This window comes from Theropithecus gelada, chromosome 19 (genome assembly GCF_003255815.1).
Source record: "Theropithecus gelada isolate Dixy chromosome 19, Tgel_1.0, whole genome shotgun sequence".
Lineage (NCBI taxonomy): Eukaryota > Metazoa > Chordata > Mammalia > Primates > Cercopithecidae > Theropithecus > Theropithecus gelada.
In genome coordinates this window covers 36,303,641-36,319,598 of record NC_037687.1, presented here as the reverse complement: position 1 = coordinate 36,319,598, position 15,958 = coordinate 36,303,641, and the positions used below count along the sequence as shown (strand labels likewise).

The 15,958-nt window shown below is 47.3% G+C and overlaps 2 protein-coding genes across 3 annotated transcripts in view; one reads left to right on the top strand and one right to left on the bottom strand.

Annotated features, from left to right (window-relative positions):
* XRCC1 (X-ray repair cross complementing 1) overlaps window positions 1-9,571 on the bottom strand; it is a 34,802-nt gene extending 25,231 nt beyond the window's left edge. Inside the window, exons 1-2 of one of the 2 annotated variants that reach the window (XM_025367437.1) lie at window positions 9,318-9,571; window positions 8,813-8,905 (exon numbers count right to left, since the gene is read on the bottom strand). In XM_025367437.1, the coding sequence (XP_025223222.1) occupies window positions 8,813-8,905; window positions 9,318-9,368 (144 nt within the window). In that variant the 5' untranslated portion in view covers window positions 9,369-9,571. The remainder of the gene's footprint in view (window positions 1-8,812; window positions 8,906-9,317) is intronic. The other variant, XM_025367439.1, reaches the window with a different exon arrangement.
* Window positions 9,572-10,721: 1,150 nt separating this feature from the next.
* PINLYP (phospholipase A2 inhibitor and LY6/PLAUR domain containing) overlaps window positions 10,722-15,958 on the top strand; it is a 9,613-nt gene continuing 4,376 nt past the window's right edge. Inside the window, exons 1-2 of the mRNA XM_025367441.1 lie at window positions 10,722-10,841; window positions 11,036-11,182. Coding sequence (XP_025223226.1) covers window positions 11,041-11,182 — 142 coding nt within the window. The 5' untranslated portion in view covers window positions 10,722-10,841; window positions 11,036-11,040. The remainder of the gene's footprint in view (window positions 10,842-11,035; window positions 11,183-15,958) is intronic.

The window sequence follows — 15,958 nt, the reverse complement described above, 5'->3', positions numbered from 1 at the left end:
GCCTGGCCAAGATGGTGAAACTCCTTCTCTATTAAAAATACAAAAATTAGCCAGGCGTGGTGGCGGGTGCCTGTAATCCCAGCTACTTGGGAGAGTGAGGCAGAAGAATTGCTTGAACACAGGAAGTGGAGGTTGCAGTGAGCCGAGATTGCACCACTGCACTCCAGCCTGGGCAACAGAGCAAGACTCAATCTCGAAAAAAAAAAAAAGTTTATATACACACGGAAACAACCCAATACATGTCTATCAATTGATGAATGGATAAACATTGTACAATATATTTATGGAATATCATTCAGCTATTAAAAAACAATGAAGTTGTGATATATGCCACAACATGGATGAACCTCAGAAACATTATGCAAAGTGTAACAAGGTTAAGTGTAAAAGACCACATATACATTTATAAGTCCAGAATAAGCAAATCCAGAGAAGCAGAAAGTAGATCAGTGGTTGCCAAGGGCAACAATGGGGAGAGAATAAGAAGTGACTGCTAATGGTTATGTGGTTTCTTTTTGGAGTGATGAAAATATTCTGAATTAGAGAATGGAGATGGTTGAAGAACATTGTCAATAAGCTGGAAAAAAAAAAAAAAAAAACCCTGAAATGTGCACTTTATTTATTTATTTATTTTTGCTTTTTGTTGAGACAGAGTCTCGCTCTGTTGCCTAAGCTAGAGTGCAGCAGTGCGATCTCAGCTCACTGCAACCTCTGCCTTCCGGTTCAAGGGATTCTCTTGCCTCAGCCTCCCGAATAGCTGGGACTACAGGCACGCACCACCACCCCCGGCTACTTTTTGTATTTTCAGTAGAGACGGAGTTTCATCATGTTGGCCAGGCTGGTCTTGAACCCCTGACCTCAAGCAATCCACCTGTCTCAGCCTCCCAAAGTGCTGGGATTATACAGGTGTGAGCCACCACATCTGGCTGAAATGTGCACTTTAAATGGTTAAAACAGTAAATTTTATGTGAATTTTATCTCAAAATAAGAGATGAGTGCTCAGTATGTATCAGCTGTGAGGATAAGGACACAAGATGACTATCATCTGTGGCCTGGGTTCGTGTGCATGCACCTTTCTCAGGGAGACACGGTTCATGAAATGAACTGTTCCTGAAACAAACATGGCACAGGAGGGCAAAGTTCCTGAGAGATATATTGCTAAAAAACTGTTCCACGTTGATGAAATGCAATCTTTTTTTTTTTTTTTTTTTTTTTGAGACAGAGTCTTGCTTTGTCACCCAGGCTAGAGTACAGTGGCACGATCTCGGCTCTCTGCAACCTCCACCTCCTGGGTTCAAACAATTCTCCTGCCTCAGCCTCCCGAGTAGCTGGGATTACAGGCGCCCGTCACCGGACCTGTCTAACTTTTACATTTTTAGTAGAGACAGGGTTCCACCATCTTGGCCAGGTTGGTCTTGAACTCCTGACCTTGTGATCCACCCGCCTCAGCCTTCCAAAGTGCTGGGATTACAGGCGTGAGCCACTGCGCCCAGCCATGAAATGCAATCTTATGCATCATTTAAAAGGATAAGGTAGGCCACACACGGTGGCTGACACCTGTAATCCCAGCACTTTGGGAGGCCAAGGCAGGAGGATCACTTGAGGTCAGGAAGTCAAGACCAGCCTGGCCAACACAGGGAAACCTCATCTCTACCAAAAATACAAAAAGTAGCCAAGCCTGGTGGCATGTGCACCACTGCACTCCAGCCTGGGCGACAGAGCAAGATTCTGTCTCAAAATAAATGAATGAATGAATGAATGAATGAATGAATGAATGAGGTAGAAATTTATGCAGTGTGCATCTCCAAAATACACTGTTACTTCAAAAACACACACAAGGGAACAGTGTATATACCATGCATTTTTTAAAACGGGATGGAGGGGGTAGGTATATATGCTTGTATGTGTACAGAATGACCCAGGAAGACCACCCAAAAAAACTGCTAATGCTGGTTGCATCAGGAGAGAAGAATGAGGGAGCAGGAGTTGGAAAGGAAGCAGGGAGGGATGGAAAGGGTGAGGGGAGATTTTCTTTTTAGTGTATACCCTTTTGCCCCTTTTGAATTTCGCACTATATGCATATAATACCCATTCAGAAAGCAAATATAATAAAATCACAATGGCCAGGTCTTGTGGTTCTCTCTGTAATCCCTGTAATCCCAGCTATGCAGGAAGCTGCCTTCAAAAAGCTCAAAAAAAAAAAAAAAAAAAAACAAATTAGTTGGGTGTGGTGGTGTGCACCTATAGTCCCAGCTACTCAGGAGGCCAAGTTGGGGGATCACTTGAGATCAACAGTTCAAGACCAGCCTTGGCAACATAGTGAGACTCCATTTAAAAAAACAATCAAATATAAATAAATAAAACCATAATGTTATCTCAATACAACCAAATACTATACAGAAATGACAATAGGCCAGGCGCAGTGGCTCATGTCTGTAATCCCAAGGATTTAAGAAGCTGAGGCAGGAGGAATGCTTGAGCCCAGAAGTTCAAGACCAGCCTAGACAATACAGTGAGACCCCATCTCTGCAAAAAAAAGACAAAAATTAGCCTGGAGAAGTGGCACATGCCTGTCGTCCCAGCTATTCAGGAGGCTAAGGTGGGAGGACCGCTTGAGCCCAGGAGGTTGAGCCTGCAGTGAGCTGAGATGGTGACACTGCACTCCAGCCTAGGTGACAGAGTGAGCCCCTATCTCAAAAAAAAAAAAAAAAAAAAAGACAATAGGAGTTGGGCACGGTGGTTCATGCCTGTAATCCCAGTGCTTTGGGAGGCTGAGGCAGGTGGATCACCAGAGGTCAGGAGTTCGAGACCAGCCTGACCAACATGGTGAAAACCTGTCTCTACTAAACACAAAAAATTAGCCGGGCGTGGTGCTGCATGCCTGTGATCCCAGCTACTTGGGAGGCTGAGGCAAGATAATCACTTGAACCTGGGAGGCGGAGGTTGCAGTGAGCTGAGATTGTGCCATTGCACTCCAGCCAGGACAACAAGAGTGAAACTCCATCTCAGAGAGAGAAAAAACAAACAAACAAACAAAAAAAATCACAATAAACCATCTGCAGCTACACTCAACGACATAGATGAAATGAACAAACATAACAAGGGAACCCGGACAAGAAAAGTTTATACCACACGATTCCATTTTGTACGCAATTCAAAATCAGGCAAAATGAATCCATGCTGTTAACAATCAGGACAGTGGTCACCCTTGCAGGGGTACTGACAGGAAGAACCTGAGGGAACTGCTGGGGGCTAGGCATGTTCTGTGGCTCTATGCTGCATCTGGGTGTGGAGTAGACAGGGCTGCAGTTTGCGAAGAGTCACTGAGCTCTATGCTTACTTACACCTTCACTTCACTCTATGTATGTTACACGTCAAAAAACAGTAAAAACAAATTTAAAACACCACAGTGGCAAACTGAATGACTAGAAAACCAATGACAATCAAAAATGACCATAGGCCCTACTGCTGATGAACATTTCTTCTAAAAATAACACACCTCCAGTGACACACAGGAGTTATATCTGGGTCTTATCCAAGCCACCCCTCCAGCCCAGGAGTAGTTAGCAAAGAGGTTGGCATTTCCCTCTGGGAGCAGGTGATGAGCTGGCAACAGAGCCTTCTGTGGCTACTGCAAACAATCAGGTGTGTGGGGCTGTCATAAGCAGATGGCTAAGCCCCATGTGGTAAGATCCAGATGTTGCGTAATAATGATTAGAGGAGAAAATGCAGGGTAGTAGAAGAACCCACAGATGTGGCCAGGTGCAATGGCACATGCCTGTAATGCCAGGACTTTGGGAGGCCAAGGCAGGAGGACTGCTTGAGCCCACGAGTCCGAGACCAGCCTGGGTAACACAGTGAGATCCCATCTCTACGAAAAATTTTTTAAATTAGCTGGGCCTGGTGGCACGCACCTGTAGTCCCAGCTATTCATGAGGCTGAGGTGGGAGGATTGCCTGAGCCCAGGAGGTTGAGGCTACAGTGAGCCATGACTTTGCAACTGCACTCCAACCTGGGCAAGAGAGTGAGACCTGTCTCAAAACATAACAAAACAACCCAAAGATAAGGCTGCTGCCTTGGTGGCCAGAAATTTCTGCCTTATCAGTTACGTCAAAATAATCAAAACTAGCATTTGATGAATCCAGAGTAACCCCACGTATTAGTCATTGACAGATGCAAGCAGTCATTCTAAAGAGTCTCTGATGTGGAATAAGTTACCAAAATAACTGTTGCAATGCTGGTCTCCCACTCCTGTGTGTGGCCCCTGCAGTTGATGGTCAACATGGAGCCAGCAGGATCCTGTGAAGGCCTAAGGCAGATCCTGTCCCTCCTGTGCTTGGAGCCCTCCAGTGGCTCCTATCTCACCCGGAGTAAAAGCTCAAGTCTTTTCAATGGCTTTCCAGGCCTTAAGTGGTTTTTTAGGGGCTCCCAGTCCCACCCTGTTACCTCATCTCCTACCTCTCTCCCCCTGGCTGACTCCACCCCAGCCACACTGGCCTCTTTGCTGTCACAAGCCAGCTTCAGAGTCTTTTCCCTAGATACATACATAGCTCGTGTTGCTCAAATGTCCCTTTTTCAGGGAGGCCTTCCCCGATCCTATTATTTAAATAAAAATCCTTGCCATGCTCCAGCTCCAGCTGGGGCACTCTCATTCCCCTTCCTTCAGTTCCTCCATAGCACTCATCATCCAACATATGTTTTACTGACTCATTTGTCAGTCTTTCCCTACTAACGTGAAAGCTCCACAAGACTTTTGTTTTTAAGAGACAGCATCTTGCTCTGTTGCCCAGGCTGGAGTGCAGTGGTGCCATCATAGCTCACTACAGCCTTGATCTTCCAGGCTCAAGTGATCCTCTCGCCTCAGCCTCCGGAGTAGCTGGGACCACAGGCATGGGCCACCACGCTTGACAAATTTTTGTATTTTTAGTAGAGATGAGGTTTCCCTGTGTTGCCCAAGCTGATCTCGAACTGCTGGGCTCAATGACCCTTCACCTTGGCCTCCCAAAGTGCTGGGATTATAGGCGTGAGCTGCTGCACCCCACTGAGAGTGAATATTTTTTGTCTTCTGCTATGTACTGCTATATTAAAACAGTGCTTGGCCTACAGAAAGCACTTAATAAATACTTGACTAAATAAATGAGTGAATGAACAAATAAATCCATCATCTACCCCCGAGTCTATAGGTTCTTTCCCTGCACTGACAACTTCCACATTCTGTCTCCAGCTCCACATGTGATCCCTAACTGCCTCCTGGATGCCACCCCTTGACTATCCCAAAGTCACATCAAACCTGGACATCCCAATTGAAACACATCACCTTCCCAAGCTGCTCCCTCTGGGGTCTACCATGTTGGTGACAGCTGCAATACTCCCTCAGTCTCTCCCAGGCCAGGGACAGATTCTGTCTCTTCTGCCTCCAGTCACTCTGTTTCCACAGCAACTGGGGTAACAGAATGAAATGTGATTTCGCTGGAGTCACCTGATCATAAGAGAGCCCAGCAGAATCATCACCCAGTAAGTAATAAAAACACGAATCCCTCCCTCTACACAAACACCTACTTGTTGACAGAGCACTTGTACAGACATTATGTCACCGAATTTTCACAACTCCAGCTTGGATGTCATTATTCCCAGACATGAGAAAACAGGTTAGAGGCCGGGCGCGGTGGCTCAACCCTGTAATCCCAGCACTTTGGGAGGCCGAGGCGAGTGGATCACGAGGTCAGGAGATCGAGACCATCCTGGCTAACATGGTGAAACCCCGTCTCTACTAAAAAAATACAAAAAACTAGCCGGGCGAGGTGGCGGGCGCCTGTAGTCCCAGCTACTCGGAGGCTGAGGCAGGAGAATGGCGTAAACCCGGGAGGCGGAGCTTGCAGTGAGCCGAGATCGCGCCACTGCACTCCAGCCTGGGTGACACAGCGAGACTCCGTCTCAAAAAAAAAAAAAAAAAAAAAAAAAAAGAAAACAGGTTAGAGAAATGAAACAATTTGCTTGAGGTCACCGAGTAAGAGGAAGAGCTGGGGGCTTGCATCTAGGTCCTAAGACTAAAACTGTCAGCAACCTGTACCTATCACAGTTTAAACGACTGAGGTCGGGTACAGTGGGTCACGCCTGTAATCTCAACATTTTGGGAGGCCAAGGTGGGTGGATCACTTAAATTAGCATTTGGTGCTAATTTGCCTTGAACTCCCGAGGTCAGGAGCTCAAGACCAGCCTAGCCAACATGGCGAAACCCAGTCTCTACTATAAATACAAAAATTAGCCAGACATGGTGGCACATGCCTGTAAATTCCAGCTACTCAGAAGGCTGAGGCATGAGAATCACTTGAACCTGGGAAGTGGAGGCCATTAGTTGACAGGTGCTAAACATTGACATCAATTGGGATGGACTAGATGATGTTACAGTAACAAAGGAGTCCCTAATCTCAGTGGTTTGAAACCACAAAGTTGTATTAACTTACACTGTAATAATGCTGTGTAACAAATCATCCTAAAACTGAGACTTTTTGTTTGTTTGTTTTTGAGACAGAGTCTCACTCTGTCTCCCAGGCTGGAGTGCAGTGAAACCATCACAGTTCACTGCAGCCTCAACCTTATGGGCTCAATTGATCCTCCCCACTCAGCCTCCCTAGTAGCTGGGACTACAGGCATGCGCCACCACGCCCAGCTATTTCTCGTATTTTTTTGTAGAGATAGGGTTTCCCCATGTTACCCAGGCTGGACTCAAACTCCTGGGTTCAAGCGATCCACCCACCTCGACCTCCCAACATGAAAACTGAGACTTACACCAACAAGCATTCTTTTTTTTTTTTTTTTTTTTTTTTTTGAGACGGAGTCTTGCTCTGCCGCCCAGGCTGGAGTACAGTGGCCGGATCTCAGCTCACTGCAAGCTCCGCCTCCCGGGTTCCCGCCATTCTCCTGCCTCAGCCTCCCGAGTAGCTGGGACTACAGGCGCCTGCCACCTCGCCCGGCTAGTTTTCTGTATTTTTAGTAGAGACGGGGTTTCACCGTGTTAGCCAGGATGGTCTCGATCTCCTGACCTCGTGATCCGCCCATCTCGGCCTCCCAAAGTGCTGGGATTACAGGCTTGAGCCACCGCGCCCGGCCAACAAGCATTCTTCTAAGAGTTCATGGGATGGCTGCTTTGGCTGCAGTTTGGAAGGATTCAGGTCTCTTCCATGAGATTTCAGTTTTCTGGGATTAGCAGTAACCTGACAAATGTTCTCATGGCAGATCATGGGAGCACAAAACCCAAGTGCATTTAAGGCCCTTGCTGAAGTTAGATGTGCTAAAATTCCATTAAGTAAATCATATGGTCAAACCCATCAGTGGAGCAGGGAAATATACTCCCCCTCCAGCGGGAGGGAGAGGAGTGGATATTTGCTGAATGACTGCCCATTCTCAAAAGGTTAATTTTTCCTTCACCCTAGCACTATCCAGAGGGTGTTCTGCTCCTTATAGTCATAAACCAGCCCCCAGGCCAGGAACAATGGCTCACACCTGTCATCCCAGCACTTTGGGAGGCTGAAGCAGGAGAACTGCTTGAGTCTAGGAGTTTGAGACCAGCCTGGAAACATGGTAGAAACCCTGTCTCTAAAAAAATAAAAAAAAAAAAACTAGCCAGGCATGTTGGCGCACACCTGCAGTACCAGCTACTCAGGAGGCTGAGGCAGGAGGATCGCTTGAGCCCAGGAGGTAGAGGCTGCAGTGAACCAAGCCAAGATCATGCCACTGCACTATAGCCTGGGAACAGAGTGAGACTCTGTCTCAATAGATAAATAAAAGGCTGACTGTCAGGCAAGTTGTATAACTTCTTTGGGCCTCAGTTTCCTCATCTGTAAAAGTGGGGATAACAGAGCTTGCCTGTTGGGGTTTATGAGGACTCAATGAGCTAATCTATGTGAGTGAGGTGTGTAGAGTAGTGACTGGCAGGTAATGTTGAATAATGTTAGCTCTCATTACTATTCTTTTATTTTTTATATTTTGGGGGTCTCACTGTGGTGCCCAGGCTGGAGTGCAGTGGCGCAATCTCAGCTCACTACTGCCTCCATCTCCTGGGCTCAAGCAATTCTCTCATCTCAGACTCCCCAGTAGCTGGGATTACAGGTGCACACCACCATGCTCAGCTAATTTATAAAATTTTGGTAGAGATGACATCTCACTATATTGCCCAGGCTGGTCTCAAACTCCTGGGCTCATGCGATCCTCCAGCTTCGGCCTCCCAAAGTGCTGGGATTACAGGTGTGAACCACCACACCTGGCCTATTATTCTTTTAAAAAAAAAAAAAAAAAAGTATTTATTTTAATAAAAATAGAGACAGGCTCTTGATATGTTGCCCAGGCTGGTCTGGAACTCCTGAGCTCAAGTAATCCTCCCATCTCAGCCTCTGAAAGTGCTGGGATTACAGGCATGAGCCACAGCATCCAGCCAGTTTCCCCTTCTTTAAAGTGGAGTTGATTGGCTTAGATGACCTTCCTGGACACCTTCCAGCCCCGAGCCCACTGGCTGCAGGAGGCAGGGTACGTGGCAATGATTCATTTTGTTCCAGCTGAGGAAAGTGAAACCCAGAAAGTAGAAGCCACCAGCCCAGGACCACACACTGATTCCTATGGTCATCCTGGACCTCATCCTTGGGTCTCCTTTGCTCTCTGCTGAGGGGCACAGGGATTATGCCGCCCATTTTCCAAGTAAGGAAGCTGAGGCCCAGCAAAGAAAGTGACTCAACCCATTGCCAGTTGGTTCAGGAGCAGAATCTGGTACCCCGGACTCCAGACTCCTAGTGAGGAGGAGGTGGGGTGGCAGGATCACCTGTAGAACTACAGAGATGGTCTTCTCGCCTGCCTTGGCTGCCCGCCATTTTCGGTAAGTGTCTGCCTTGAGAAGATTTTCTGCACAGTGGGTCTGGAAACAACAGTGGGAGAGGAGAATTAGAGCACAGAAATGACAGCTAGGCCTCCAGCTCTCAGTTGATTCCTTCGAGTCCTCCCAAGGCCTCTACGATCCTCCAGACTTAAGCTCTCCCGTTAATCCCCCCACACTCTGCCTGGAGTTTCCCTTACAACACTTTCCCGTGGAAGTTCACCTATGGGCTCTCCAAGAAAGCTTTCCTTATTCCTCCTTTTCTCTCCGGAAGTTCGTTCCCTAGACGCCGGAACGTCCCTAATTCAACATCTCTCCACAATTCACTTTTAGTCTCCTGGAAATCCCCCCATGACTCTCCTTAGACTTCCAAGAAGAACCCCAAGAGTTCTTTTAAGAGTTGTCCTCATTAATTCCCTCACGTCTTCCAACCTCCCCCATGCAGTTCCCTCACCGAGTCCTGGCTACTGCAGGACACGACATGGCGGAGGCGGATCTCCGGCATGTCAACGTCGTGGGCTTCGCCTGGCCAGAAGGATGAGGTAGGGTCTGGGGTCCGAGAGGCAGGGAGGGTGGGAGAGGGTGGGGTGCGCCCTGCGCGGGCTGAAGTGCGCAAGCGCGCGAGGCTTGGGCCTTTCAAACCCCGGCGCGCCGGCGCTGGCGTCGACACTGCGCAAGCCCAGTCGCGCCTCTCCACAGCGGGAAGAGCGCTGCGTTCCTTAGCAACGAGCGTTTCCTCCAGCCCCGCCTCCCTCTGCCACACACCCCCGCTCTAGCCCCGCCTCCCGATGACGCCCGCACCTTGCTTTCTAGGCGCCTAGCAACAGAAGCGACCTCCGGGATTGGTGTCTAGAAGAAATTCGCCATTCTCATTGGACGATGCAGTCACCGCTCACACTGGAGCCTAGAAAGCAAATCTTTTTGCTGTATTATTATTATTTATTTTATTATTTTTTAAAATTTTTTGTTGAGACAGGGTCTTGCTCTCTCACCCAGGATGGAGTGCAATGGCAGGATCTCGGCTTTCTGCAACCTCTGTCTCCTGGGGCCAAGGGATCCCCCCACTTCAGCCTCCTAAGTAGCTGGGATTACAGGCACTCGCCACCACATTCGGCTGATTTTTGTATTTTTTGTGGAAACACGGGGTGAGGGGGCGGCGGGTCTTGCTATCTTGCCCAGACTGGTCTCGAACTCCTGAGCTCAAGCGATCCACCTGCCTCGGCCTCTCAAAGTGCTGGAACTACAGGCGTGAGCCACCGCACTGGGCTAGGACAGCAAATCTGAGTGAATTTTCGTAGTTTCCTAGGAAACCTGGATTCTACGCAACAGGATGTCCTCAAACGGCTCAGGCGGCTGCACTCTTTACTCTGTCCCCCTGCCCCACCCCCCACCCCCCCACACACACATACACATACACATACACGCGCGCGCGCGCGAAAAAAAAAATATCAGATCTGTCTCAGCCTTATGCCTGAGGCCAAAAGAGAAGGGTTCAGCGTCCTAAATATAACGCAAAGTATGTGCCCAACCCCCACCCCCCCCCATACACACACCCCTATACTGGAGTTTGTCCAAAAAAGCCTCAGTTTCCCAATATGTAGACTGTGGGCATCTGTCTTTTACTACGCCCACCTATGGCTGCTGACAGGCATCCCCTCTGTTCATTCGGTCCCTTGGAGAGCCAAGGGTGCAGCCCAGGGTGGGGTCGCAGCTGGAGACAGCCCAAACATACAAGGAGTGTGAGCCAAGCACATGAAGAGAAGGGAAGGGAGACAAGGCACCCCGCACCCACAGGACCAGCCTGGACATGCTGGGTGCTCCCAGGTGGGGCCCTATCCACACTGGGTGCTTCCTTGGGAGGAGAAGAAAAGAGAGAGAAGGAGAGGGCATCCCAGTTCTTGCAGCCACTGGGAATCAAGTGACCCAACTCCGTCTTGGTCTTCAAGCAAACAAACAAACAAAAATGGGCTGTGGGAAGGTGAGAAAACAGGGTAGTGACTTTCTGGGTTCTAATGGAAGAGGTGGCTGGAAGCCCAGATTCCTGGGGTATCCATGGAGGTGGGGGGCTGGGCACAAGATGCCCAGGTCACTTTGGATTCTGGTTCCGCCTTCCCAACCCGGAGGCCACAGAGGACTGCCCTGGGTTCTGACCTCAGCTATTTCTCCCCGCAGGGTGAATGTGGGTACAGACCCGCCCCTCCTCAGCTTCCTATAAAAGCTGGGGACCAGAAACTGCCGATACACACACCATGAGGCCCTCCAGGAGACAAGGGACCCTTCTGCTGGCCTTCGTGCTGCTCTGCACCCTCCTGGGTCTTGGTAAGTGACAAGGGACCTGGACTGTCTCTGGAACCTCAGGAAGAGAGAGGTCCCAGACAGGGAGAGAGAAAGAGAGAGAGAGCCTTCAGCAAGTCCTCAAGGTGAGTGGGCAGACATTCTGGAAATTCAGATTTATGGAAGAGGTCAAGGGTAAAGGAAGAGAAAGCCTGGCGGTCCCAGAGAAGAGAAGCTTCTGTGATTGGGTCCTGAGAGAGGGGCTTGGTGGGCTCTGAATCCTCCATCCTCCAGGAAGGATCCCAAATACATCTCAGTTCTAGGAAATCAGATGAGAGCATGGCTGGAAAGGGAAATCTTTAAAAATATAATTTTTTAAAAGAGGGAGAAAGTCTGGTACGGTGTCTCATGCCTGTAACCCCAGCATTTTAAGAGGCCGAGGCGGGTGGATCACTTGAGGTCAGGAGTTCGAGACCAGCCTGGCCAACATAGTGAAACCCTGTCTTTACTAAAAATACAAGAAAAGTTAGCTGAGTGTGGTGGTGGGCGCCTGTAATCCTAGCTACTTGGGAGGCTGAGGTGGAAGGATTGCTTGAGCCCGGGAGGCAAAAGTTGTGGTGAGCTGAGATCGCACCACTGCATGCCAGCCCAAATGACAGAGCAAGACTCTTTCTCATAAAACAAGACAAAACAAAACCCATAGACCTTGCCCATCATTGGGAATTAGTTAGGAAATGTAAGTGCATCCACTTTGCAAGAAACTGATCACATTGGTCACCTCCTGGATGGGGATCTAGAAGGATAGGGAATAAAGGCAGAAAGAAAAATTTTCCATTCTTTGCCCTTTTGGATTTGAACTACATGAATATATTCTCTATCCACTAAAAACGTTTAAAGTTTTTAGGAAGTCAAATAACATCAATAGGATTCAGTGATTGACAGGGGCAGGCAGGGAGGGGGTGGAGAGACAGATGTGAAGGATGAGTCTGTGTTGCTAGGCTGGGTAACTGGATTCACCAAAATACAGACTGCAGGGAGAAGAGGGTTTAGGGGAAGGGAAATAAATTCGACTTTGGGTTGTTGAGGTAGAAATGCCAGAAATAGTTAAATGGAGATTTCAGCAAAAAATCGAAGATGTGTCAAGTTCTCAAGAGACGCTGTGGTATTGAAAATGTAGATTTGGAGTCATCTTTCAGAAGGTGCATTTGAAGGTGTAGAATGGATGATAGGCTCATCTTTCAGATGAAAAGGACAGAAACTGGACAGGTGCAATGGCTCCCACCTGTAATCCCAGTACTTTGGGAGGCAGAGGTAGGAGGATCTCTTGAGGCTAGGAGTTCAAAACCAGTATGTGCAACATAGTGAGACCCCCACTGTCTCTACAAAAAATAATAAGAAAAATTTTAAAGGGGAGCAAAAACCAAACAAAACTTACTTTAAAGAACTAAAAGGGGGAGATGAGTTTATTGGAATATGTTATTGTGAAATCAAAGGAATGGCACAGATATGGCCAAATCTGCAGATTCAAAAAAAAAATCATCAGAATTCTGAGGGGAAAAATTCAAGATTGAAAAAGAGAGATTGTTCTTTAGCCCTAGTCCCAAGCCATGAAGAAGCCACACAAGCAGTTTTAAAGCCATCACTACCATTCAGTGACCACTCAGTGACTTCAGGGCTACTCCCCTCTTCAGAAAATCAGCAACAACTCACTCAGCTAACCCCCAAAATCCAAGCTTAATGAAAACTCTCTATGAGATCAGCATTTGCTTGGTTCAGAGAGACAGTGATCTGAAAACAGATTCTCTTTGGCTGTGCAAGTAACAAGTTCAATACAAACTGTAAAGAGCGAGAGAGAATGACATGCTCTCTTACAATAATTCTGCTTCTCCTTGTCCTTTCAGTTCAGCTTGCTCTGCTTTCTTAATTTATATACAAGCGCTAGTCACTTGTGACCAAGCTATTGCCTGGCTTCTTAAACCCCTTGATCCCAGAAATCCTGATCTATAGGGAAAGACACAGGGAGGATTCTATTTAGCCCAGTTTAGATCATATGCCCAACACTTAACCAACAATGCTGGAAAGGAGGATAGAGATCACGAAGGAAAAGATGATAGAGACCATGCTTGGTCAAACCCAGGTCAGATACCCTGCTGGCTCTCCTCCACTTGCCATTGCCCAGATCAGCCCACTCAGTGCTGCTGACTTCAATGACAGTGTTGCCCAGCCTCCCTTGCCAGCTTGCTTCTAGATGGGTTTGGCCAGTGGGAGGCAACAGCAGACATTCACAGGGCAGGAGGAAAGAAAGCTGGGGAGTTTCTTCCCTTTCCCTCCCTGATGTGGGTTGCAATTGTTAGTAGATTCATCCCTCTACAGCTACTACTGCATAATAACTCATTCTGCAAAACTGGACCTCTGAATTCTGGTGACACCATTTCTTCCTCTTCAAGCTAAAGGATGGGAATGGTTTTCTGCTGTAGGTTCCTGCCAACATATCTACAAATAGTTCTTTCAATAAAAGCTCCTCAGTGGATTCACGCAAATGGAATTCTGTTTCTATCCAAGATGTTGACTGATACAGGCGTCCAGCTCCAGGGTGGAAGGCAAGCGTTCCTACCCACTTCTTCCAGTAACATGCACTGAGCAGATTACTGGATAAATGAAGTTATTTGCCCAAAGAAAGGCGTGCTGAGCAGACACAAGTATACATCCACTACCGAGGGGAGCTACCTGGGAGAGTGGGAAGAGACACCAGCTGAGAGCAAAGCCTTGGAAGATGCTGCCTCTTAGGGGCAAGAGAAAGAAGAGGAGTGAGTGGGGAGGGGGAATTACTAGAAGACAAAGTCATGGAAACACACTGAGAGAAAGGAGTAAGCTTCAAGAAAGTTGCAAGTGCCACAGAGAGGTTCAATACCATGAGAACCAGGAAGAGACTGCTGGATTAATTAACTGGAAAGTTACTGCTCAACTTTGAATAAATAGCTTCAATAGAATGTTGTGGCAGTTGTAAATACATTCTTCCCATAGAGGTGGTGTGTGTGTCCCTTCCTCTTGAATCTAAGCTGGCTTGTGACTGTTCCCATCGATGGAGTACAGCAGAAGAAACACAGAGTGGCTGCTGAGGTAGGATCAGAGAAGGTCACACAACTGGAAGCTGTTCTTCTTGAGATGTTCTCTTTGGTAGAAACCAAATCATGTGAAAAGTCTAACTACCCTGTGTCTGCTGTGCTGGAGAGTGGCATGCAGACTTCCCAGGCAACAGCCTAGTTAAGCCCCCATCTGACAGACAGCATCTGCTGCCAACCAGGTAGGCAAGCCATGTTGGACACCTGACCCGCTGAGCCTTCAGATGACTGTGGTTCCAATGGTGTCTGACCACAACCACATGTGAGACCTCAAGCAAGAACTCCCCAACCAAGTCCTTCACAAATTCTTAGTTTATAAAATCATGAGTAAAGGTAAATGGTTGCTGGTTTAAGCTGCTAATTTGTGACACAGCAATAGTAAAAAACTGACCTTGGCACTAGAAGTGGAGTACTCTGTGCCGAACGTGTTTTAAGTGCATGGATTGGCTTTGGGGCTGAGAGCCAAGCAAAGCTGAGAGGACTTGGAGGTGACTTTTAGTAAAAGCCTGATGGTCCCAAAGAGGTTGTCAATGATGGCTTAAAGGAAAGCAAGAGAAACAGGAAGGAAGGAGATCTTTGTTATAAAATGACAGAAAGTTTGGCAAAATTTTCACCTGTGTTAACACAGAAAATTGAAGACTCACCTGATGAACTGGTGAATCTGGCTAAGGAGATTTCCATGCAGAATGTCAAAAGTGGCAACTGATTCTTTTAACTATGTGTCATAGATAGACAGAGAAGGGCTGGGGAGAAAAAAAGGTGGGGGTGGTGAGGAATTATTCCATGCTCAAGCAGAATTTAGAGAAAATGTGTAAGTACCACAACTTACTAGTTTAAAAATAAGACTATTTCTCACATTCATATCTCCTAGCAGAAGATCCCCAAATTAAGAAAGGACCTCACAGAAAATATCAAACCCAGGGCACTGACAGGAAAATGTTTCAGGGAAAAATAAAATGAAGTGTGTGACTGTAGCATCCTTTGTTAAGACCTTGGAAAGTTTTTAAATGGTGCCTTCATAGACCCGTAGTGGAACTGTAGTGGTCCATGGCCTATTAGGAACCAAGCTGCACAGCAGGAGGTGAGCAGCAGGCAGGCAGAGCGAAGCTTCGTCTGTATTTACAGCCACTTCCCATCCTTGCATTACTGCCTGAGCTCCACCTCCTGTCAGATCAGCGGTGGCTTAGATTCTTACAGGAGCCTGAACCCTGTTGTGAACTGCGCATGTGAGGGATCTAGGTTATGCAGTCCTTATGAGAATCTCATCCCTGATGATCTGTCACTGTCTCACATCAACCCCAGATGGGATCATCCAGTTGCAGGAAAACCAGCTCAGGGCTCCCACTGATTCTACATTATGGTGAGTTGTAGAATCATTTCATTATATATGACAATGTAATCATAATAGTAATAAAGTGCACAATAAATATAATGCACTTGAATCATCCTGAAACCATCCCCCCCCAACTCCGGTCTGAGGAAAAATTGTCTTCCACAAAACCAGTTCCTGGTACCAAAAATATTAGGGACCACTGCTTTAAAACATAGAAACACTCTATTACAGATGTTAAGGTCTTGCCTGGCAGTTCCTCTTTGTTAAACACTAGGACTTTTAAGGAGGTTATTATCTCACCCAGAAGCTTTATAAAGAGCCCAAGGTAGAGGAGGACTTATCTTGAAATTTGTGGGCATGACTTTT